Genomic DNA, 23,903 nt, shown 5'->3' on the forward strand with positions numbered 1-23,903 from the left:
TAATCTGCAGCCTGAAGCAGCTCAACGTTCATGTTTGACTGGATTTCGTAATTGTAAATACTCCCTGAGTTGACACATTGCAGCTTCTATCCAACCATCTGATCTCTGATCATTGTCTGATTGATTTGTTACTCATGTGATTAAACAGGAATCATTTGAGGATATTCAGTAGATTATAAAACATTTTAATGATAAAAAATGTGATTGTTATTATAAATCAAGTCATCAACCAGCAGGCTGACAAGTTTCCTCCGGCCGGGGAAGTCCACAATTGTGTTTTATATGGTCCCGTATATATATTTCCAGTAAGGGATAATGTACAGCGAGACGCTCATTAATGTGAAATAAACCCCATCCATGTCCATCACCCTGAAGGGGTTTATTTCACAACAATGACCAGCTCGCTGTACATTATCACGCTTATTACACGGCTACTTACTGAAGAAATCAATAATTGGACACAAAAACGGTCCGCCAGAGTCCGACATCAGAACTGCGCCCATAGCAACGGTCTGTTATAGAAAAATAACAGGCGTCAGGTGAACAGGAAGTTGTCATCGCGGTGAACGAAGGCGTCCTGGCTGCCGAACAGACTGGAGCTGCTGGTGCTGACGCCACCGACGGCGGGCAGGTAGGAATGATGGAGGATCGGCAGCTGAACGGAGAGACGCCGCCGCACGCTGAGAGACGCCACAGGAAGGAAATCAGACCACAAATGAAAACTACACGTACTTTATACTATATTTATATTTTATATACTATAAATTATATTTATATTTTATATACTATATTTATATCTTATATACTATATACTAGGATATATCACACACTGTCACAGGAAGTCTACTTGTTTACTGTGTGGTATTAGTACTGTCACTGCAGTAGAGGATGTGAATACTTGCTCCGCATGTGTCTAACAGAGTAATCAGGTTTCTCACTGTGTGGTATTAGTACTGTTACTGTGTGATATTAGTACTGTTACTGCAGTAGAGGATGTGAATACTTGCTCTGCCTGTGTCTAACAGAGTAATCAGGTTTCTCACTGTGTGGTATTAGTACTGTTACTGTGTGATATTAGTACTGTTACTGCAGTAGAGGATGTGAATACTTGCTCTGCCTGTGTCTAACAGAGTAAACAGCTTTCTCACTGTGTGGTATTAGTACTGTTACTGTGTGATATTAGTACTGTTACTGTGTGGTATTAGTAGTGTTACTGTGTGGTATTAGTACTGTTACTGTGTGGTATTAGTACTGTTACTGTGTGATATTAGTACTGTTACTGTGTGGTATTAGTACTGTTACTGTGTGGTATTAGTACTGTTACTGCGGTAGAGGATGTGAATACTTGCTCTGCCTGTGTCTAACAGAGTAAACAGCTTTCTCACTGTGTGGTATTAGTACTGTTACTGTGTGGTATTAGTACTGTTACTGTGTGGTATTAGTACTGTTACTGTGTGGTATTAGTACTGATACTGTGTGGTATTAGTACTGATACTGTGTGGTATTAGTACTGATACTGTGTGGTATTAGTACTGTTACTGTGTGGTATTAGTACTGTTACTGTGTGGTATTAGTACTGATACTGTGTGGTATTAGTACTGATACTGTGTGGTATTAGTACTGATACTGTGTGGTATTAGTACTGTTACTGTGTGGTATTAATACTGTTACTGTAGTAGAGGATGTGAATACTTGCTCCGCATGTGTCTAACAGAGTAAATAGGTTTCTCACTGTTCAGGAGAGTTGATGGCATCTGGACTCGCCGGTTTCCTGTCTGACTGTCCGTCCTCCCAACAGACCTGAGCTTCATGAGACCACGTCACAGACCGGACCGAACCTGCTGACAGGAGACACGGTCATTATGGTTAAAGGCCACAGTTTGTTCGTATTTTGGACTGAAAGTGACTACGGCACGCCAGTAAAACGTCCGCCTACAAAGAGCAGTAGGCTACAAAAGTAAAACTAAATTATTTCTATTCTATTGTCATATTCTACTGAAATGACCTGTGTTGAACAATAAAATGCTATAAATATAATAAACGTTTTCAGTCCAAAATGGCGGCAACAGCTGTTGTCAAAAAACACACCAGAGTTTCGTCTTTTTCCTTCAATACTCTGACTGAAGTGCCAAAAACTGCTGTCTGCCTCTGCTTCTACTCTTTATGCTAAGCTAGGCTAGCAGTTTCCCTCTGCTTCTACTCTTTGTGCTAAGCTAGGCTAACAGATATTAAACAGATATTGATTGATTGATTTTTTATGTTCTCTTGTACTTGTTGTACCAGGTCAGTGTATTACAGAAACCTCTTAACTTGCAGATCCTATCTTCAGTCCTCTAACTGATGTTAGGTCAGTTTTAACCCGTCTCTAATGACCTGATGTTGTGGACGCCTGGTCTCGTCCTCTTGTACAGCGGTGAAGCTTCAGCTCAGCAGCAGTTGACTCCGACGTTTCACAGAGTTGCATAGTGATGGTTTCTATTTCTGCATCGAGCTGCAGGAACACAACAAGCAGCACATTATTAATACACTAAAGTCAGTATTAATACACCGAGTAAGACTAAAGGACTAAAGTCAGCGGATGTTTCTGTGTCTCACCTGGTCAGTTTGATTCTTGAGCTGCTGATTTAACCTGCTCAGCTTCTCCCGCTCTTCATCTTCAGCCTGCAGCCGTGACGGTGGCTGCTGCTGTGACAGCGGCTGCCGCTCGCCACCGTTCAAACACACGTAGAAGAACTGCAGAGAAACAAAGCCAGGGGAAACCTGTCAGAGAGCTTTCTGAAAGACGTCCGACGCCGTACGTCTGAAATACTGAAACACTGACCTTTGGTCCGAACAGCCAGCTCAGGGTCAAGAGGTTACAGCAGAGGATGAGGACGCTGCTCACACATAGCTGAACAGGAGGATTGTGGGAGGTCAGCAGTGACGCCGACACTCCGGACACACTGAACAGCATCACAGCGAACACGCTGAGCGTCAGGTGTTTACTGCTGACGGCAGGATGGTCAACCTGCAGCGTCCTGATGCTCCACGCCATCAGACAGCCCAGAACCTGAAGAAGACAGGACAGTCAGTCTGAATGAGACGTTACCTGCTGCTGGAGGTGTGATGATGATGATGACAGGTATATTTGAGAGGAGCAGGTGTGTTGGTGCTGAACAGTAGAGGTCAGGTGTGTTGGTGCTGAGCAGTAGAGGTCAGGTGTGTTGGTGCTGAGCAGTAGAGGTCATGTGAGAGGAACAGGTGTGTTGGTTCTGGCCAGTAGAGGTCATGTGAGAGGAACAGGTGTGTTGGTGCTGACCAGTAGAGGTCAGGTGTGTTGGTTCTGACCAGTAGAGGTCATGTGAGAGGAACAGGTGTGTTGGTGCTGACCAGTAGAGGTCATGTGAGAGGAACAGGTGTGTTGGTGCTGACCAGTAGAGGTCAGGTGTGTTGGTTCTGACCCTTAGAGGTCAGTTGTGTTGGTTCTGACCAGTAGAGCTCATGTGAGAGGAACAGGTGTGTTGGTGCTGACCAGTAGAGGTCAGGTGTGTTGGTTCTGACCAGTAGAGGTCATGTGAGAGGAACAGGTGTGTTGGTGCTGACCAGTAGAGGTCAGGTGTGTTGGTTCTGACCAGTAGAGGTCATGTGAGAGGAACAGGTGTGTTGGTGCTGACCAGTAGAGGTCATGTGAGAGGAACAGGTGTGTTGGTGCTGACCAGTAGAGGTCAGGTGTGTTGGTTCTGACCCTTAGAGGTCAGTTGTGTTGGTTCTGACCAGTAGAGCTCATGTGAGAGGAACAGGTGTGTTGGTGCTGACCAGTAGAGGTCAGGTGTGTTGGTTCTGACCAGTAGAGGTCATGTGAGAGGAACAGGTGTGTTGGTGCTGACCAGTAGAGGTCATGTGAGAGGAACAGTTGTGTTGGTGCTGACCAGTAGAGGTCATGTGAAAGGAACAGGTGTGTTGGTGCTGACCAGTAGAGGTCATGTGAGAGGAACAGGTGTGTTGGTGGTGACCAGTAGAGGTTATGTGAGAGGAACAGGTGTGTTGGTTCTGACCAGTAGAGGTCATGTGAGAGGAACAGGTGTGTTGGTTCTGACCAGTAGAGGAGCTTTGTATCCACAGACTGCGGTAATCCACAGCTCCATGTTGATGCTGCTGCAGCGTTCACAGTAGAGACGAACCACCACGTCCTGATCAGCAGACTTTCTCTGACACAAACACACACAAACATCAGGGGTCAAAGGTCAGAGGTGCCCCCTCCTTAAGCTTTGTTTATACTCGTGCGAGACACCATTGTGTGGGCCTCTGTAGATAGCGTGGACCTTACTGCTGATAATACTTGTGTACTTTAGTAGTACCTGTGGTCTGAGTACTTTAACTACTGATAATACTTGTGTACTTTAGTAGTACCTGTGGTTGGTACCTGTGGTAGGAGTACTTTAACTACTGATAATACTTGTGTACTTTAGTAGTACCTGTGGTTGGTACCTGTGGTAGGAGTACTTTAACTGCTGATAATACTTGTGTACTTTAGTAGTACCTGTGATCTGAGTACTTGAACTACTAATAATACTTGTGTACGTTAGTATTACCTGTGGTCTGAGCTGTAGCTCCACCCGTCTCAGAGGATCCAGGATCTGCCAGAAGGTTAAAACCATCACATCCAACAGGAGCATCCAGAGGACCAGACAGACGTCTCTCTGCTGGAGACACAGCAGCGTCCATCTGTCCATCACTCACATTAACACGTCAACATGTCTCTGTTAGAGTCTCTGCTGGAGACACAGCAGCGTCCATCTGTCCATCACTCACATTAACACGTCAACATGTCTCTGTTAGAGTCTCTGCTGGAGACACAGCAGCGTCCATCTGTCCATCACTCACATTAACATGTCAACATGTCTCTGAAAGAGTCACGTACCGTCTGTTTGACGCTGCCAGGTGAATATATTCTCCATGTTCTAGCGAAGAGCACAGCGAAGACCACGGTGTGTCCCACGGAGAGAGTCCACAGACGAACCTACAGGACCAAACAAGTCCAACAGGACCGGACACGTCAAACCGTTTCCTCCAGAGAGGACGCTAAACTACAAGGTCATTACTAACGCCGCCGCCGTGTGGACGACTGTTAGTCTTTGTTTGTAAAAATGAGACAATCCTGGTAAAAACTAGAGCAGTGCAGAATATATATAGAAATACTAGTACCTGAAAATTGTAGTACAGTAAGTACTAGAGTACTTGAGTAAGTGTACTGTGTTACATTCCACCCCCGTCTTTGTGTGTGCTCTGTGTATGTATGTTATATTAATTATGTATATATATAATGAGTGGACTGACGGAGCAGAGGAGCTCGGCGGTTGGGGGGGACAGCGAGGCTCCGTCCAGACCGGAGACCAGGACGGAGGAGGAGGACAGCAGGACGCCCAGCAGCAGCAGCTCGTCCTGGGATCCAGCGCTCCGTCTCAGCAGCCTGCAGCACCACATACACATCTCAGTGTCAGGTTCATTATATTAGTAATATACAGTATGTCATTATCACCATCTACTACAATATATATATATATATTCATACAGTGGGAGAAAAAGAAAATACATAAAACAACAAAGATAAATAGAACATAGAAATAAAATAAAATTATCAAATTAATACAAATATTAGTAATAATAATAAATAGTAAAAGTAGTAGTACCAGTGTTTGTGGTAGATGACAGTGAAGAGGAGGAGAGTCAGAGTGATGAAGATGGTCACAGCTGCAGCTGATGACACCATGCTGTACAGGAGGAGGCTGACCTGCTGCCGCTGAACCAGGACCAGAACCTGGTCTCTGGCTGGTCCTGGACCTGCACCACCAAACAGTTACCATCCATGGGATCTTTTACCAATATCTTTCACATATTTTATTACTTTTTGTCTGATAATATATTCTTATTTTTCTGGTATTTAACTTATTTTTTTCTGGTATTTGACCTATATTTTTATGATATTTTACTAATATTTTTTTAGGATATTTTACTGATATATTGGAAAATTTACAAATTTTTGTCTGATACTTTACTAATATTTTTTCTGCTGTTTTACTAATATTTTTGGGGATATTTTATTTGTTCATCACTTTAATGTTGCAGCTGGTAAAGGTGGAGCTATGTTTAATTACTTTTGGGGATATTTCACGAATATTTTTCACGTTTTATTATTTTTTTTCTGATAATTTATTAATGTTTTTCTGATATTTAAGTTATATCTTTATGATATTTTACTAATATCTTTTCGTATATTTTACTATTGGTTTTTTTAGGATATTTTATTGATATTTTGGATACTTAACTAATATTTTTCTGCTATTTTTGGGATATTTTATTTGTTCATCACTTTAATGTTGCAGCTGGTAAAGGCGGAGCTACTTTTATGAATATTTTATGAATATTTTTCACATATTATACATTTTTGTGTGATAATCCATTAATCTTTTTCTGATATTTAAGTTATACTTTTAGTATATTTTACTAATATTTTTTCGTATATTATCCATCCATGTTTTCACTATTATTATGGTCTGTAATAGAGTTAGTGAGTGTCTCACCTTTAAACTTGATCAGGTGGTTGATCAGACGGAGCTGCTGGGTGGAGGTATTGAAGTCTCCCACCGACACACCACTGCTGCCTGATATCAACATACTGCTGATTAATACACAAGTTAATGTTAGTATTAATATCCAACACACTGACTTCACATCATGTGATTCACCTTGAAACTGGATCAGATCGATCCAGGTCATCCTCTCCCCGTTACGAAAAGAGACTGGACCCTGAAAATAAAACAAAATAAACACGACGACCATTTAAACAGAAACTAAACTAAACGAGGGCCGTTAATCAATTAAAATATTCAATCACCATTTACCCCACACACACATATACACACAAATACATATACAGTATACACACAACAGGTGTGTGAATGTGTTACAGGTGTGTGAATGTGCTCACCGTGACTCCTTCAAACTGCGTCTTCTTCAAGGCGTCCAGCAGCGTCCTCTGAACTTCCTCCTCGCTGACGCTGGTGTTTCTCTGGCTGCTGTACTTCTCTCTGAGCTTCACCGCCTCCATCACCTGACTGAGCGCCGAGGCGGCGACCCACACGGAGTCGTAGGCGAAGGAGTGGAGGGGGCTGACCTTTGACCCGTCCGAGGTCAGCTGTCTGAGGTAGGAGTCCTGGTAGTCCTGAGGAGTCTGCCGAAACGCAACAGGACGCCGTTATTAACAGATAGAATGTTTAGCAGCTTTCAGGATGAAGTAGAAACACGGTGGTTTTAATAACATATGTTGGTGGTGACTGTGTGTGTCAGTGGGTTCTGACCCGTCCAGAGACGCCCGGTTTGTTGCTGTTGCTGAGCGCTCTCATGCTCAGTCTGATGGATCCGTCAGCAGCCGTCAGCAGACTGTCGGCCGTACAGCCGGAGAGATGCCGTCCCAGCCTCCACCCAGCTGCTCCTCCATCAGCAACCAGCCACTGGTACTGAGGTCCGAACATGTTCAGTCTGTAGACCTGAAACAAACTCACTGTGATCAGCTACATCACCTCCATCAACAACCAGCCACTGGTACCGAGGTCCAAACATGTTCAGTCTGTAGAAACACACCGGTCACACAGTAGAAGAAGTACTCAGACCTTTTACTGCAGTAGAGGAACTAATACCACCATGAGAAAGTATTAAGTGTACTGTTTTGTAACCTGAAGTACCTGAGTATCAGCCATGATCAGCGCTGCTGGAATCCTCTCAACGTTTCCTTTCCTACCTCCTTTAGCATAGGGAACACTGGACCATCCTTCACCAAAGGAAAGGAGGTAATGCCGTCCCACAATTCCTTGTGGTAGCAACATTTAAAGCAACGCACCATTTGGCCGTCGCTGTTGTTGGGACCCACCATTCAACACACCGGCAAAGGCAGTGAACTATGCTTCCCAGGATCCTTGAGTCCTTAACTCCAACCATGGACTCAGTAACCATGGCTACTGTAGCCCATGACTCAGTCACACCTACATGGGAAAATGCGAAGTGTGCCAGCTAACTTTAAGCAACAGGAACAAAGCAAGTTAGCACCAAGCTGCTAACTGTATAATAATGTATTAATATTCATTTTATTGATATTAATAAAAGTCTTTAATATTTTCTAATAACAAGACTAGCTCCTATCTGCGTCCCCAACACTGTAATTGTACACTATTGATAAACTGGAGGTGGGATCCTGTTTAGGTCATCCAGTTTGTCACTGAACTCATTATAATAAAGTACAATATACTATATTATACTACATTGTATTATAATATAATGTATTCTACTATAGTAGAGTAGAGTAGAGTACTTACACAGCAGAAAACTTCAGAGGCAGAATCCTCTTCAAAAAGTCCGATGATGATTCGAACGTCATTTTCCTGCAAAACAAAGAAACAACAGTAAATCATTTCATTATATTTACTATTATATATATATATATATATATATATATATATATATATATATATATAAATATATATACACACTATATTATACATTAACACTGATTCACTAGAGCTGTCACTCTATGATTTTGTTGACTAATCAATTAGTTGATCTAATAAAGTCCTTTGTTTGTTTGGTAAGACGACAGGATGGACTACGAGATGCTGTGGTACTCTACATGGTACCCTACATGGTCTGGATGTAAACCTCCTCGGTACCTTCAGCCTCCTCAAGCTGTTGCAGACGTCCTCAGAGAGACTCTCTGTGGAGACGACCTGAACATCTGTCTTCAGCAGCTGTCTCAGCAGATCCTTCTTCATCTGGACAAACACACAACAAGAAATATTAAAACAGAGTTCAGTTAGAAGAAAAACTCAGGAGACATTCCTGTCAGGAATCACCTCTGAGAGCCGAGGTCCTTCCTGTGTCACGATACCGACTCTGGTCCACTTGTAGCGCTGCAGCAGCTTCACCGTGGCCTGGTTCAGAGCTCGGTCCGACGGAACCATGCTGAACAGGTTCCCGTACCACTTCCTGTTGGACAGGCTGGGGGACGAGGCCGCAAAAGATACCTGGGACATCAGAAGACATGAGTTACCTGAGATGTAGGATGGGATGAGAGGTGGACTGAGAGTGAAGTGGACTGAGGTGGACTGGATGTGAGGTGGACTGGGTGCGAAGTGGACTGAGGTGGACTGGGTGTGAGGTGGACTGGGTGTGAGGTGGACTGGATGTGAAGTGGACTGAAGTGGACTGGGTGCTAGGTGGACTGGATGTGAAGTGGACTGGGTGTGAGGTGGACTGAGGTGTGAGGTGAACTGGGTGCGAGGTGGACTGAAGTGGACTGGGTGTGAAGTGGACTGAGGTGGACTGGATGTGAAGTGGACTGGGTGTGAGGTGGACTGAGGTGGACTGGGTTTGTACCTGCAGCAGGTTGAGCGCCGGCAGAGAGCGAGCGATGAACGCTGTCACAGATGGACACACCCCTCCAAACAGCAGCAGGTACTTGGGCCCCGCCCACATGGCGTCAAACAGAGCTTTGAGGGACTCAGCAGGGTCGCACTGAGGGACAGACACAGGAGGACTGATGTGAGACCTGGACCAGGTGGACTCACTCAGATCTACGAACAGGTTCATGTAGTCTTCCTGTAGGTCATCATACTTGATTCTGATTGTTCAATCACAGCGTTGTATTGTCTGTTATATCTTTATAACGAGCCATTGCTATGTATAACAGACAGTTGCTACGTATAACAGACTGTTGCTATGTATAACAGACCGTTGCTTTGTATAACAGACCGTTGCTATGTATAACAGACCGTTGCTATGTACAACAGACTGTTGCTACGTACAGTATAACAGACCGTTGCTACGTATAACTGACCGTTGCTATGTATAACAGACCGTTGCTATGTATAACAGACCGTTGCTACGTACAGTATAACAGACCGTTGCTTTGTATAAGAGACCGTTGCTACATATAACAGACTGTTGATACGTACAGTATGAAAGACCGTTGCTATGTATAACAGACTGTTATATATAACAGACCGTTGCTACGTATAACAGACCGTTGCTACGTATAACAGACCGTTGCTACGTATAACAGACTGTTGCTGGAACTGAAGGAGCAGCTAACATTCACATGCAGCTCTAAGAGGAGGACCTGAAGGAGCAGCTAACAGTCAGAGACCCACCTGAGAGTCCAGCAGCTGGAGCTGGATCTCATAGTTCCCCAGGGGTGCCGGTTGTCTCTTCAGGTCCTGCAGAGCCAGTTGGACCGCCGGGGCCACGGTGGCGGTCAGGTTCTCCCCCCCCGACCCGGAGCTGACCGGCATCATCCACAGCACAGGAAGAGGGTGGCGGACCTGAGCCGGCACCGGGCCGACCAGCAGGCAGCAGACCAGCAGCAGCGTGGACACCTGTACCCGTCCACGGCACCCCATCTTCTGACTCACTTGCTGCTCTCTACTGCTGTAATCCTTCATAAGAGGCTGACCAGATAAAAGGATCAACATGGACACCAGATGTCACCAAGATCCTCACAGACGGCTGCTCACCACCTCATTACCACCATAAAACCACCAGGCTCTCCTCATACAGGACCAGGAGTCCACCGTAAACCACCAGGCGCTCCTCATACAGGACCAGGAGTCCACCGTAAACCACCTGGAGGGAATAACAGAAACTGACGAGGAGGACTTCATCTTCATCACACTAGACTGTTTACAGAGCAGAGAGAATATCTAACATGTGACATGTATCTGTGTTTTATTCTCCTGCCGTATGTATCATGTTCACTTTAATGGTCCTTTATCAAATAAAACACACACATTTAAAAATATTAAAGTGAAACTGGACAAACAACTCTTATAATCTTTGTTTTACTTGAAACTCTTTAATTTACTGGAGAAAAAAAAAAACATTTTCAGGACAAAAACCTGTTTATAGTTTAGATCAACGGGTAGAAAACCTAAATATAACACAGTGAAATAAAAAATACTGGCAATGAACTATCCATGAACTTAAAGCTGACTGAGACATGTTAAAAGGACAGAGTTTGTGATCGATCCCGTTTCAGTAAATTCACTACAAATCAAACTAATCGGCTCAGTTCTCCGGCTACAGGAGTCTAATCCTCATCAGACCAGGGGGCCGTCCTCGGCTCCCTTCTGGACCGGGTCTCTCTTTTTAAAAGGACAATTAAACCTGTAAGAACGGTGGCTTGTTTTCACAGGTCAGTTTCAGATCAGGGGTCAAAGTACGTCATCGATCAGCGGCGGACGCTCCGTCTCTAAATGTCTCCAACAAGCACCAACAGTCCTGCAGCTGCATCAACTCAGGTATTTATATAAAGTTATTCTGAACAATAAAAAGAAACGTTGACTAAACGCTGACTCAATGTTGACTGAAGGTTGACTAAAGGTTGCGGTGAGGTCTCTTCAGGTTAATACTTAAAGAAAATCAACATAAACTTTGATGGAGGATTTGAAAGTGTAAAACCTTTAGTCAAACCACCGCTCTGCTGTCCTCTATTCACCTCATGTAGCCCCGCCCATTTTGTCACTTCCTCTTTGAACCCTAGTGTGTTAGTTCTTCCTGTCAAACATCGCCACTAATTTCCAAATTTATTTGGTTAAACTGATCACATGTTGGAAATCTAAATGTTTACTAAAACATTAGCTAAATAAGAGTTTTTTAAAACTTAAAAACAGCTTTTTGTCCAGTAAAGGATGATAACCATGGATGTATGACGCTAGGCTAAATAATGACACTTCTGCTCTAAACAGAAGTGAGAACACAACATGACGCCATGTGGAAGCACTCTAGTTCAGGTAGAGAATAAGGTGAATAAATGTCCTCTAGAAGTGTCCTCTGAGTGTCCTCTGAGTGTCCTCTTCCTGCTCCCTCCCAGCGTTCGTCTTCTTCATGTCTGCAGTCTGTAAACAGTGAAATCAACTCTGTCCTCTCGCCGGTTCTCTGGAACGTCCAGTCTGACGGGCAGGTCCCCTCCCTCTGCCGCCGCCACCTCCTCCTCCTACTACTCCTCCTACTCCTCCTCCCTTCTTCCTCTTGTGTCCTGGTCTCTGTCCTCCGTCCTCCTTGTTGGTGGACTGAGCCCACAGGGCGTCGTAGCGGCCCGGCGCCTGGTATCCCGGCTGGCTGCGGTCCAGCGGCTCTCTGGAGAGGAGGATCCAGATGGTGGGCAGCTTCCTGCTGACGGTGAGGCTGTCCAGGCCGGCGGCGGGCTCCAGCGGCTCCCAGACCTCGTCCACGGTGCAGGACAGCAGCCTGGTGATCTGGTGGAGCCCCTTCACCCGCCGCTTCACCATCTCAGCACACGTGATGGCTTTAGACACGCCCTTACCGCTCGCCGTGAACACCATCTGTTGGCAGAGCGGCCGGCCCGCCGCTTCCCGTTGTCCTTCCGCGGCCACACCTCCGCCCTCGGGTCGTCCCTCGTCCTCGGCCGCTCGCGGTTTGGCCTCCATGCGGCTCAGGGCGTAACGCAGCAAGTTACGGATCTTGCTGCCGTCTTTGACACGGACCTCTGGCGTGTCTGGGGGGACGATGAAGGGACAGACGGACGGATGCTCCACCGTCCGAGACTTACTGTAGTTCTCCATCTGCAGACGGACAGAGGACAGATAGGACAGACAGACAGACAGAGGACAGTCAGAGGACAAACAGGGAGGACACTGTCAGAAGATACAGTAATATCAAAGAGTTTAGAAGCAAAGAGGTGAAACTCTGGTGTTTTTGACAACAGCCGCTGCCGTAGTTTTGGACTGAAAACAGTTTTACCTCCGCCAAGGCCAAAGGCCTAGGAAGGAGGTTATGTTTTCACCGCCGTTGGTTGGTTTGTTGGTTTGTGTGTTTGTCCATTTGGATGATTAGAATGACATTTTTTAGAGGGGTGGGGTGTGGCACAATGAACCATCCATTAGATTTTGGTGGCGATCCGGATCATGATCCGTCTTCGGGAATTTTTTTTTTAACTCCGATCAGCCTGTGCATTTACACCACAGGCTTTAAGACATGCGCAGTGTAACTGATGACGCATTCATGACGCATCACCCAGCCTCTTTCCTTCTTCCTTCAGAGAGAGGGACAGAGAGAGAGCAGGGGGTGGAGGGAGGGGGGAACAACTGTAGAACAGTCACTTTCAGTCCAAAATGGTGGACGTGTAGCTCTGCTGCGGGGAGATGATTTTTTTCCCCATACTTTATTTCAAAAGTTCAATCCAGTAGATTCATAAACATGTTCAGATTTTTCATTACAAAAGATTCTGCTAATATATTTTACAGTATAAAAATATAAAAATTAAATAAATTATACAACAAATAAAATATAAGGAAAGGAAAAGATGAACACAAAATAAAAATCAGGGTCTATTAAACAGTTGGAATACATTTGAAATGTCTAAATAATCTAATAGTTTTTGCCAATTTAGAATTTTTGAGTTTTAAGTTTTCAATCATAGTCAGATATAATTTAAAATCAGTATCTTTAAAAATATAAAAGGAGATATTCTTTTATGTTGCAATGGAACAAACTTTCACTTCTTATATACGTTCTTTGGCTGTAGCCGGAGTCATATTGATATTTTAAATGATGTTCTGATGATTTTCATGGTTTAATATTGTTGTTAAAAAAAATGTTATGTCACAGATAGTTTCATCTCATCCAGCCTGACGTCAAGTAACCAAATGTTGTATGCAGGAACAAAAGTTGCTTATATACATCTGTATTTACCTGATTAAATGATTAATTACAGGAGCTGTTAACAGTAACTACAGACTAATATAATGTGATATTAGACAGGATAACAGGAGCTGTTAACAGTAACACCAGACTGACATAATATGATATTAGACAGGATAACAGGAGCTGTCAACAGTAACTACAGACTGATATAATATGATATTAGACAGGATAACAGGAGCTGTTAACAGTAACTACAGACTCCACTGGCAGAGCTCTGTATTAACATTATGGATGTCAAATTAAAAACCCACAAATATTAAAAACACCGTTAACTTTTGCCACTTTTATCCTTACATATCGTGAAGGGGTTGAACCTGGAGGAACATTTAGTTTTCAGTAGGTATACAATCATTTAATCCCACTGAGAAGTAACATGTAGTAGTATATAGTGATATTTCTGTAGTGTTGGTGAACACTGAGCTGGTCAACTGTACTATTAAACTAAACCCAACAGTGCATGGTGTTCTGGTGTATGCCGAATTAAAGAGGAGGTCGTAACTATTCGACAGCATGTTTATAGATCTTCTGCCATGCCTGTGTAGAGAGAGTACACAACTGCTACACTTGCAGCTCCACCGGTGAAGAAGAAAACATTACATCTACAGCATTTCTAACGGAGATCGGCGCGGGGACTTCTCTGAATGATACAGGTGTTTTGAGGCCTGACAGACGTCAGACTGATAAAGGAAGGTGACACTAAATGTTCTTTAACTGAACTAACTAACAAAGACTTCATGTAGTTCAGCTAATGTTGAATAAAGTGACAGAAAAGTGACCAGACTTCGTTATTAGCTGTCAGCATCGCGGCTAAGCTGCAGGCTAACAGACGGACATGTTGTGATAACAGTGTGACTTACCTGTTACAGCACCGAGTAAAGTTGATCAGTTACACGTTTATAATCTCACCAGGTGGGTGTTTCCATTCACTACTCGACTCTCCACATGTTTACGTCTTCTGGAACACTTTACGTTACCGTATAACGATGGGAAATGTCGCAAACTCACAGGTTTTACTGTCGTGAAGTCAGCTAAACCTCTTAATACATCCATGAGCTAAACTCACAACACCTGAGTGGAGGAAGACCAAACTGATGTGGTGGAGGAAGTATTCACCTTTATATACCTCCTTTACTGCAGTAAAAGTACTAATACCACACTGTAAAAAATACTCTGTTACAGTGAAAGTACTAATACCACACTGTAAAAAATACTCTGTTACAGTGAAAGTACTAATACCACACTGTAAATATACTCTGTTACAGTGAAAGTACTAATACCACACTGTAAATATACTCTGTTACAGTGAAAGTACTAATACCACACTGTAAATATACTCTGTTACAGTGAAAGTACTAATACCACAGTGTAAATATACTCTGTTGCAGTAAAAGTACTAATAACACAGTGTAAAAAATACTCTGTTACAGTGAAAGTACTAATACCACACTGTAAATAAATACTCTGTTACAGTGAAAGTACTAATACCACACTGTAAATATACTCTGTTACAGTGAAAGTACTAATACCACACTGTAAATATACTCTGTTACAGTGAAAGTACTAATACCACACTGTAAATATATACTCTGTTACAGTGAAAGTACTAATACCACACTGTAAATATACTCTGTTACAGTGAAAGTACTAATACCACACTGTAAATATACTCTGTTACAGTGAAAGTACTAATACCACAGTGTAAATATACTCTGTTACAGTAAAAGTACTAATACCACACTGTAGAAATACTCTGTTACAGTAAAAGTACCAATACTATTTAAATAAATTTCACAGCTACAATCACATGATGAACTTTATTCTTCTGTTAACTGAAGACGTTTAAATAAAGTTTACAGCTTCATTAAAGACTGGATGACAGAGATTAGAGTCTCTTTATTGAACAGTGATGTTTAGTCTCAGTGGTTTCTATTAAGTAAAGATAAGCTGACTGGCAGCACAACGGCCTCAAGTGTCTTTATCAAGTGTCCTTATCAAGTGTCCTTGAGCAAGGCACAGAGGGCTGATCTTTGACCTTCATATGGAAAGGATGAGGTGTCAATTCTCAAATGTTCTTACAATAATTTGAGTTTGGAGATACGTGTTAATGAGTGATCTTTAGAGGAGCTGGTAGGTCAACAGAGTCAGGCTAGCCGTTTCCACCTGCTTACAGTCTTTAAGCTAAGCTAGGCTAACAACATCCCGACTCCTGCTCTGTACTCAACATCTTGCTCTCACAAAACTAAAGTCAAACAGTTCTATATTGGTGCTATGATTAATCACATTCTGAATGATACCGCGTCCCTAGTGACATCACTGGTTACCTGGCAACTTCTTGTCCACACATGATTGGCTGCTGAGAAGTTATTGACCTTATTCTATGTCCGAAGCAGGGCACTTCCATATCGAGTTCTGTTCTGTGGAAGTAAGATTACTTTGCTTTGCCTTTACTTGTCAAAAAGCTGTTATTAAGTTTTAATATTTAATGTTATAATAAGATTTTAATTAATCTTATTCAGGCAAAAATGTAACCATGTCGCAGGTTTCGAATCCGGCTTGGCGCCCTTCTGTGTGGAGTTTGCATGTTCTCCCCGTTTTAGCGTTGGTCTACTCCGGGTTCTCCGGTTTCCTCCCACAGTTCAAAGACATGCAGGTTAGGTTAATTGTTGACTCTAAGTGTCCCGTAGGTGTGAATGTGAGCGTGAATGGTTGTCTGTCTCTATGTGTCCGCCCTGTGATAGTCTGGAGACCTGTCCAGGGTGTACCCTGCCTTCACCCAATGTCAGCAGGGATCGGCTTCAGCACCCCCGCCACCCTGAACAGGATAAGAGGTTACAGATAATGGATGGATGGAAAGTAACCATTTAGCTTCCCAATATGTGGTCAGTTTATCCAAATAACGCCATTTGGAATATTTGCACTGTCATCTTTGGAACTTGCAAATGCACGTTGACAGTGTTTTAGTGATCAGACAAAGGGTTGTCAGTCTGTAGTTCTAACCATGGGTAGCAAGGACACCACAACAACTGGAGGAAGAGAAAGAGGTTTTAAATCATCGTCCTGTGACCCGCTCACCGCTGTGGTCTGATCATCCACCACGAGGGCCCAACAACCGTTGAGGCTAAAAGCTCTAAACTTGAAACTTTTCCTCGGCTTCTCTTCAGACCTCGGAGATCTCGGTGTCTGTCGATGCCGCTTGCAGCAGCGGCGAGTTGGACTCGTGTTTCTTCATGTGCTTGCGGTAGATCCGGGCTCCGCTGAGGTTCTTCTTGCAGATGTGGCAGAAGTATGGCCGGGCGTCGGAGTGCACGTCCACGTGGTAGGTGAGCTCCAGGGCGCGGCTGAAGCTCTTGCTGCAGAGCGGACACTGGTAGCGGACCCCCGAGTGCGTCCGCTGGTGGCTCTTGAGCGAGCTCTGCTGTTTGAAGGTCTTCAGGCAGACGGAGCACTGGTAGGGCCGGGCGTCGGCGTGCAGCCGCTGGTGTCGGCGCAGGGCACTGGAGAAGGTGAAGCTCTTGTTGCAGGCGGAGCAGGTGTAGGGTTTCTCCCCGGTGTGGGTCCTCTGGTGCTCCGTCATGTGGACCTGCTGGGTGAAGCTCTTCCTGCAGGTGGGGCACTGAAACGGACGCTCGCCAGAGTGGATCCGCAGGTGTTTCTGCAGCGATGACGCCTTGAAACAGTCACGACCGCAAACAGGACAGCAGTGTTTCCTTCTCCCCTCGCCGCCGTCGCCATCTGCCTCCTTCGCTGAGCCGCCGTCTTGTTCTGTCAGAGACACACGGAGACGATCTGTTAATTCATCTGGTCATGACATGAACACAGCCGAGAACTTCAAGGTGTCTGAGCTACACGAACTACACAACTTTCAGAGTGTACCATGGTTAATATGGACGGAGATTATTTGTGAAACCCTCGTGTGCACAGAGATGAGATGAGAACGTAGCCGTGTGGATCTTCAGACTGTTAACACATCATCATTATCTTCAGTTTGTCTTATTATTCAACCTAATGACATACCGGTCGGCGGCCGTCTCCAGTCCTCTTCCTCTCCATCTGAGTTTATCAAACCGCTGACGTCTTCCTCCTTCACCAGCAAGATGTCCTGGTTACCATGGTTACCAGGTAGAGGTCTGGACTCAGTGGTAGGACGGTCCTCTGAGTCCTGGAGACAAAAACAATCTCAACTAACTCTTCACATGATGATCAAAATGTTTAAAATACCAGCTGGATGTCTTACCTGCTCGTTCACACCTTCCTCCTCCTCCTCCTCCTCGTCCTCCTTCTCCTTCTCTTTCTCCTCCTTCTCCTCCTCCTCCTCAGTCTTCATGTTGAGCCAGAACTCCTGTAACAGACGACATCACCTCATCAGCCTCAAACACAATTTCCATATTCATATTCATACCTTTCATCATTAGTGTTTTACATTTGGGTCCCATCTTATCCTATCTAGTAATACAGTTTTCATTATTTATCAATACGTTTCTCCATCTTGGATTTTGAAACCACATGTAACAGGAGAGGGTTTTACTAGAACCAGCATCCACAAGAGAAATCTAAGCCTCGTCTTTCTTTTATATCTTTGATTTCTTTTGAAATGTGCTCTACAAAAGAAACTTTCCTAATTTAGTAAATCTGAATATGAAACAGAAACACTGATCTGCTGTAATCAGGATGAATCAATGTATGTCCAGAAGCCTGAGGTCTGACCTGGTCTGCAGGATCTGCGATGAGTCCATCCCTGATGTGGATTCTCATGTGTTGGCGGAGGAGGCAGGGCCTCAGGAAGCTCTTGGTGCAGATGCTGCAGGCGTGAGGTTTGTTGGCAGCATGCGTCCTCTGGTGAGCCCTCAGGCTGCCGGTGGAGGTGAAGGTCTTGGTGCACAGCGAGCAGCGGTGCAGTTCCTCCGTCTCGTGGATCTTCACGTGCTCTCTGAGTGTGGACGGCGTCGGGTAGTTCCTCCCACAGACGGAGCAGCTGTGGAGCTTCTTCACGCTGCAGAGACCGCCGTCTGGAAATAGACCAACACAGGAAGTTCAGGATCAGCAGGACTTGGTGTTAACCTGAAGATACAAATAATCATTAAATCCATATTTTTTACGTTATTGACTCTCAGAAACAACATTTTGGGCTTCATGAACTGGAGAAGAGTTTTCATTACTTTGGATTTTGTATCTGATAAATAATTAAATGACAGTTTTCCAGTTTTTTGACAGTTTTTTGAGGTAAATCCTTTAATAAACACATTTTCATGGAAAAAAGTGAATCTGAATTCTTCATTGACTCCAGTTTAACAGTGTTATAATTATTATCTGCATGTATATAATGTCGTTATTTCAGTCTTTACTGTATTGGAAACATGAAGTGATGTTCTTACTGGTCAGTGAATGCACCGCTTCTTCCTCTTCCTCTTCATCGTTCAGACAGCCGTCACTGATCTGCTCCTCTGGTTTCTGTAACAAACAGCATCAGATTCAGCTGTTTGTGACATAACAGTCATCGTAGTATAAACGTGTTCAATCCCAATAAATGGACCAGTTTAATCTGATTTCTGTATGTGATATTATAAACAGTACAGTACTGCTTAATCACTGAAACAAAGAATAAATGACCAAGATGGCAATGGCAAAAAACCAAGACGGCGACAGACAAAAACAATGATGGCGACGGCCAAAAAAAGCAAGGCGGCAAAAAAACTAGATGGAGGCCCAATTCCAAACCACCCCCGACATCCTCTCCCTACCCACTTCCACTCCGTTTGCGCATTCGCGTGGGGGGTCCGCCATATTAAGGGCCATTCCAAATCAATTCACGGGGAGTGGAAGTGGTTTATGAAACCCTCCAACAGCAAGCCTGCATCGATGCCGACTTAACCACCTGCCCTCACTGACGACGTGCAACGCCGCTTTGTGTTCGTCATGGAACATGCTCCGATGTCATTTCCGTGCGACTACCAGTACAAACATTTGTAACACTTGTAAACTGCTCAAACTGATAGGCATTTAATTTATTCTACTTTATTGTCATACAAACTTCAACAACATAAAGTAAGTAGATTGTATTTAGGATCAAATATACCCTTGTCCAGTCTAGAAAACGGTGGACATGTTCATGATTGTATATATTTATAATTGTTTACCCTATCAGGAGCTGTAGCCCCATAATTGATTATATCTTCAACTGTGCAATAATTTTGTGCAATATTTCATTTTAGATTGTGCAATAATCTTGTCTACACTGGCCTTAACACTGCATGTATTTATACAGAACATTTAAACTAATATTCATATTTTACACTGTTCTTGCATTTTTATAAATGCATGCATTTATATTTTTGCATATATCTTATTTTTCAGCATTATTATTTGCACTGTCATTATATATATTTCTTATTTATATTTTCTCATGATTTCTCTATTTTTATATATTTTTATTTATATTCTAGGGCGGGAGCAAAACGTAACTCAATTTCCCCCCCGGGATCAATGAATTAGTTCTGATTCTGATATTTATTTCCTTGCAGAAGAGAGGAAAGTTCGTCCCAAAGTGGCTGCTGTATTTCTACCCTCCACCTTAAAGAAGGAGCTTCATTGAGCTGTGAGTGTGACTACAAACGGAGTTCACTCCACCACGTAGTGGGAGGGTGGAGGGTCGTATTGAAATGGGGCCAGAGACTGCCAAAACCAAGATGGTGATGGCAAAATACAAAGATGGCGATGGTAAAAAAGCAAAATGAAGACGGAAAAAAAACAAGATCGCTACAGACAAAAACTGGATACAGCGTTCAGCAGCGGTCTACGGTCACTCACCAGGCCAGCTGCTTCGTCAGCTCTGACCTCATCGTGTCTCTGCAGGTGTTTCCTCAGCAGGCCCGGCCGATTGAAGCTCTTGCAGCACAGCGAGCAGGGGTGTGGCTTCTGTCCAGTGTGGAGCCTCTCGTGGTCCCTGAAGGAGGACGGCGTGGAGAAGGCCTTCTGGCAGAAGGAGCAGCGGTAGACGTTCCCCTCGGCGTGGGTCTTCTGGTGCCCGCTGAGACCTGTCCTGGAGGCGAAGCGTTTTGGGCACAGTTGGCAGCAAAACGGCCTCTCCCCGGTGTGCGTCCGTTCGTGTTGTACCAGATGCCGCCGCTGAACGAAGCCGCGGCCGCACACCGAGCAGACATGGGGCTTCTCGGCGGCGTGTTGGAGCCGGTGCCTCCGCAGGCAGCCCGGCTGGGCGTAGCTGACCCCGCAATCGGGGCAGGAGTACGGCTTCTCACCGGTGTGAACCCGCTGATGCGCCGCCACGTTCACCTTCTTTGAGAAGTGCTTTCCGCACACGGAGCAGCTGTACGGTTTGTCGCCAGAGTGCGTGTTCATGTGGTCCGCCAGCCGAGACGGGCGAGAGAACTCCCGGCTGCATACTGAACAGCTGTGGCGGCGAGTGTACTGACGGCTGCTTTGTTTTAATGCTGGTTGTCCTGGCGACTCGACGTCTCCTGTAGAGGAAAATACTGACATCAACATCTCAGAGAACGGTGACCTCTAACCCCTCTGATCCATACATCCAGAATATAAACTGTGACCTCTGACCTTCTGATCCATACATCCAGAATATAAACTGTGACCTCTGACCTTCCTCTGATCCATACATCCAGAATATAAACTGTGACATCTGACCCTCTGATCCATACATCCAGAATATAAACTGTGACCTCTGACCTTCCTCTCCTCTTAGTTCTGCGTCCGCTGTCTCTCCATTCATGTCCTCATGCTCTGCTCCTTCTGAAGGGGACACGTCTCCTCAGGGACTCTGAGACCAGGATAGAGGTAAAAAATACTCTTGTTACAAGCAAAAGTACTAATACCACACTGTAAAAATACTCTGTTACAAGTAAAAGTACTACTACCACACTGTAAAAAGTCGCTGTTACAAGTAAAAGTACTAATATCACACTGTAAAAATACTCTGTTACAAGTAAAAGTACTAATACCACACTGTAAAAATACTCTGTTACAAGTAAAAGTACTAATACCACACTGTAAAAATACTCTTGTTACAGTAAAAGTACTACTCCCCCCTGTTGTTGTATTTGTATGGATGGCTGGTTTTACAGGTTTATTAGAGGCAGATTTCAGCTCTTTATGACTCAAGCGGAGGTTTAACGGTTAATTATTCTGACATTTACCTGAATTAAAGCAACAAATCAGCGGTTTATCGTCAGGTAACGTTAGATGTATCCGCTGGTAACGTTACACCTGTGCTGTGTGTTTTACTACAGAGTCTCAGCCAATCAGAGAGGAGAAGAGCCGCTACATTGATAAACACAGAGCAGAAGCTAACAGCTAAGCTAGCCTGCTAATCGTAAGCTAAAGCGTAGCTAACGTTCACAGAAACACACAAACACACACCGGCACCGGTAATAGTTTTCCGTTCAGGGACCGGACGGCGAACCGAGCCGTTAAAAAAAGGCCCAAAAGATTAAAGAAGTATGAAAATGGTCCAGGAGTAGACGACTGCTTTGACCTGCTGATGCTAGCTGTTAGCTCCTAGCTCTGATGCAGGCGTCACACAGCGTCATATAGCGTCACACAGTCCTCTATCCAGTGAAACATTTCTTACAGAAGTTAAAGAGTGACATATAGATGTAAATTGTTCCTTCTGCGAATCACATCCTGAAACTTGCTCTCATTTATTCTGGTCCTGTAAATTTACATGTGAATTGTGAAAAGATGTCAATAATTTTATACTTGTTAACATTTTCTCAGATTTTGCACTGTACTATATAAATATTATATTTGGCTGCTATGATTACAGTGACAAAGACAGTAATGCATTTTTTCTTATTAATTTAATTTTAATTCTCGCGAAGCTCCACATTCACAAGTGTAAATTTACCAAAAAAAAGCCTAATATCTTTGTATTTATGAAAGAAATTGATCTATATCTGTCAACAATTTCTTCCTCACATAACAAAAAAACAATGAAAACAATGAATGTATGCAATATCTTTAATGTTTTTAAGTGAAATTATTGTCATACTCTTGCGTGGTCTTTTTTATTATCATCTACTTATTTATTTAGTTTTATTTAGTTTTTTTTGTTTCATTTCTGTTGTCCTTTTATGTTTTGACACAGCTCTTTGTTTATGTTTTCGCAATGCTTCTTTTGTATTTAAATGTTTTTAATGTTTTCTGCTGTTACTATGTATACTGTAATTTTGAAATAAAAAAAAAAAAAGGTCCTGAACGGCTGCCTAAGAGAAACACTGATTACTGTTGCTTATTGCTAATTAAGTTGTTTTTAAATATCAATGTTGGAAATATGAACCCACCGAACGAAGAGACAAACTTCTCAGCAGCCTGTCAGGAGAATTCTGGTCGATGTCAGGTGGAGGTAAAAGACCCAAAACACGAGTTAGTCCAGTGAAGCGCAGGTGAATCTACTGAAATCACACATGGCGCGTCGTCATCGCTCAGCGTTGCCAAGCAGCAGCTGCTCAGTGTGACGTCAGTGCTGCCGCTGCTGGCCGGAAGATAAACTGCATCAACACTGAAGTAACCATAGTAACCATAGACATACAGTATGTCCAGTAGTAAGGGCCATAATTTAGGTGAAAAAAGGTGTTTAAACAAGTTTCTATGGATGTTATGATGATATGTTTCATATATTTCTCCGTTAACTATTTATTTATTTATTTGAATTTATTTTTGTACTCATACCAAGTAAATACATTTATTTATGACACCGGTCACTTGTTTACTTTTCTGGCATTGTGTACACAATATATATATTATATATATATACACACATATATACACACACACACACGTGTGTGCTTTACATTACACAAAACTCTTAATGTGTAAAACCCTTTTTGTTAGTTTTTAATTAAAATTTGAAATCATGAATATGTATTAATTTATCTTGGTATAATGCTACTGAAGTCCATATACTGTATGATGATATAAAATCATCAAGCCCTACACCACAGTCACAATGAAATCTTAAAATCCTACAGTTAAACAGAGATCATAATAATAATAAACCAGATCATAGTAATAATAAACAGAGATCAAAGTAATAATAAACCATATCATAGTAAACCAAAATGTAAAGACTTCATTCTGCTCATTCAACAGTGTGAGACTTTTCAGGTGTCTACAGCGGTTCTGATCCT

At 43.4% G+C, this 23,903-nt stretch overlaps 3 protein-coding genes across 14 annotated transcripts; all 3 read right to left on the reverse strand.

Moving 5' to 3' along the window:
- Positions 1-168: 168 nt before the first annotated feature.
- Positions 169-10,736, reverse strand: LOC141779454 (gamma-aminobutyric acid type B receptor subunit 2-like). Its single transcript, XM_074654293.1, has 19 exons — positions 10,179-10,736; positions 9,406-9,543; positions 8,883-9,053; positions 8,700-8,801; positions 8,349-8,414; positions 7,338-7,526; positions 6,968-7,210; positions 6,726-6,786; positions 6,561-6,641; positions 5,670-5,820; positions 5,317-5,449; positions 4,901-4,999; positions 4,572-4,682; positions 4,077-4,187; positions 2,822-3,049; positions 2,596-2,733; positions 2,374-2,491; positions 1,733-1,838; positions 169-680 (listed from the first exon to the last, which is right to left on the reverse strand). The coding sequence occupies exons 1-19, from the start codon at positions 10,497-10,499 to the stop codon at positions 536-538; spliced, it is 2,712 nt and encodes a 903-aa protein (XP_074510394.1). The 5' UTR covers positions 10,500-10,736; the 3' UTR covers positions 169-535.
- A 123-nt stretch (positions 10,737-10,859) lies between these two features.
- rpp25l (ribonuclease P/MRP 25 subunit-like) lies at positions 10,860-14,766 on the reverse strand. The gene is made up of 2 exons (XM_074654306.1): positions 14,607-14,766; positions 10,860-12,608 (listed from the first exon to the last, which is right to left on the reverse strand). The coding sequence occupies exon 2, from the start codon at positions 12,606-12,608 to the stop codon at positions 11,937-11,939; it is 672 nt and encodes a 223-aa protein (XP_074510407.1). The 5' UTR covers positions 14,607-14,766; the 3' UTR covers positions 10,860-11,936.
- A 778-nt stretch (positions 14,767-15,544) lies between these two features.
- On the reverse strand, positions 15,545-23,783 carry LOC141779455 (uncharacterized). 12 transcript variants are annotated; one of them, XM_074654304.1, is made up of 8 exons: positions 23,058-23,783; positions 21,445-21,535; positions 20,554-21,221; positions 19,122-19,197; positions 18,454-18,755; positions 17,984-18,088; positions 17,764-17,908; positions 15,545-17,511 (listed from the first exon to the last, which is right to left on the reverse strand). In XM_074654304.1, the coding sequence occupies exons 2-8, from the start codon at positions 21,485-21,487 to the stop codon at positions 16,907-16,909; spliced, it is 1,944 nt and encodes a 647-aa protein (XP_074510405.1). In that variant the 5' UTR covers positions 21,488-21,535; positions 23,058-23,783; the 3' UTR covers positions 15,545-16,906. The 12 variants fall into 12 exon arrangements, with proteins under 12 accessions (XP_074510405.1, XP_074510401.1, XP_074510399.1 ...); XM_074654300.1 differs by having other exon boundaries at positions 20,554-21,265; positions 21,351-21,535; XM_074654298.1 differs by lacking the exon at positions 23,058-23,783 and adding an exon at positions 22,141-23,017 and having other exon boundaries at positions 20,554-21,265; positions 21,351-21,535.
- Positions 23,784-23,903: the final 120 nt, after the last annotated feature.

Source organism: Sebastes fasciatus, chromosome 12, assembly GCF_043250625.1.
Source record: "Sebastes fasciatus isolate fSebFas1 chromosome 12, fSebFas1.pri, whole genome shotgun sequence".
NCBI classification, from domain to species: Eukaryota; Metazoa; Chordata; class Actinopteri; order Perciformes; family Sebastidae; genus Sebastes; species Sebastes fasciatus.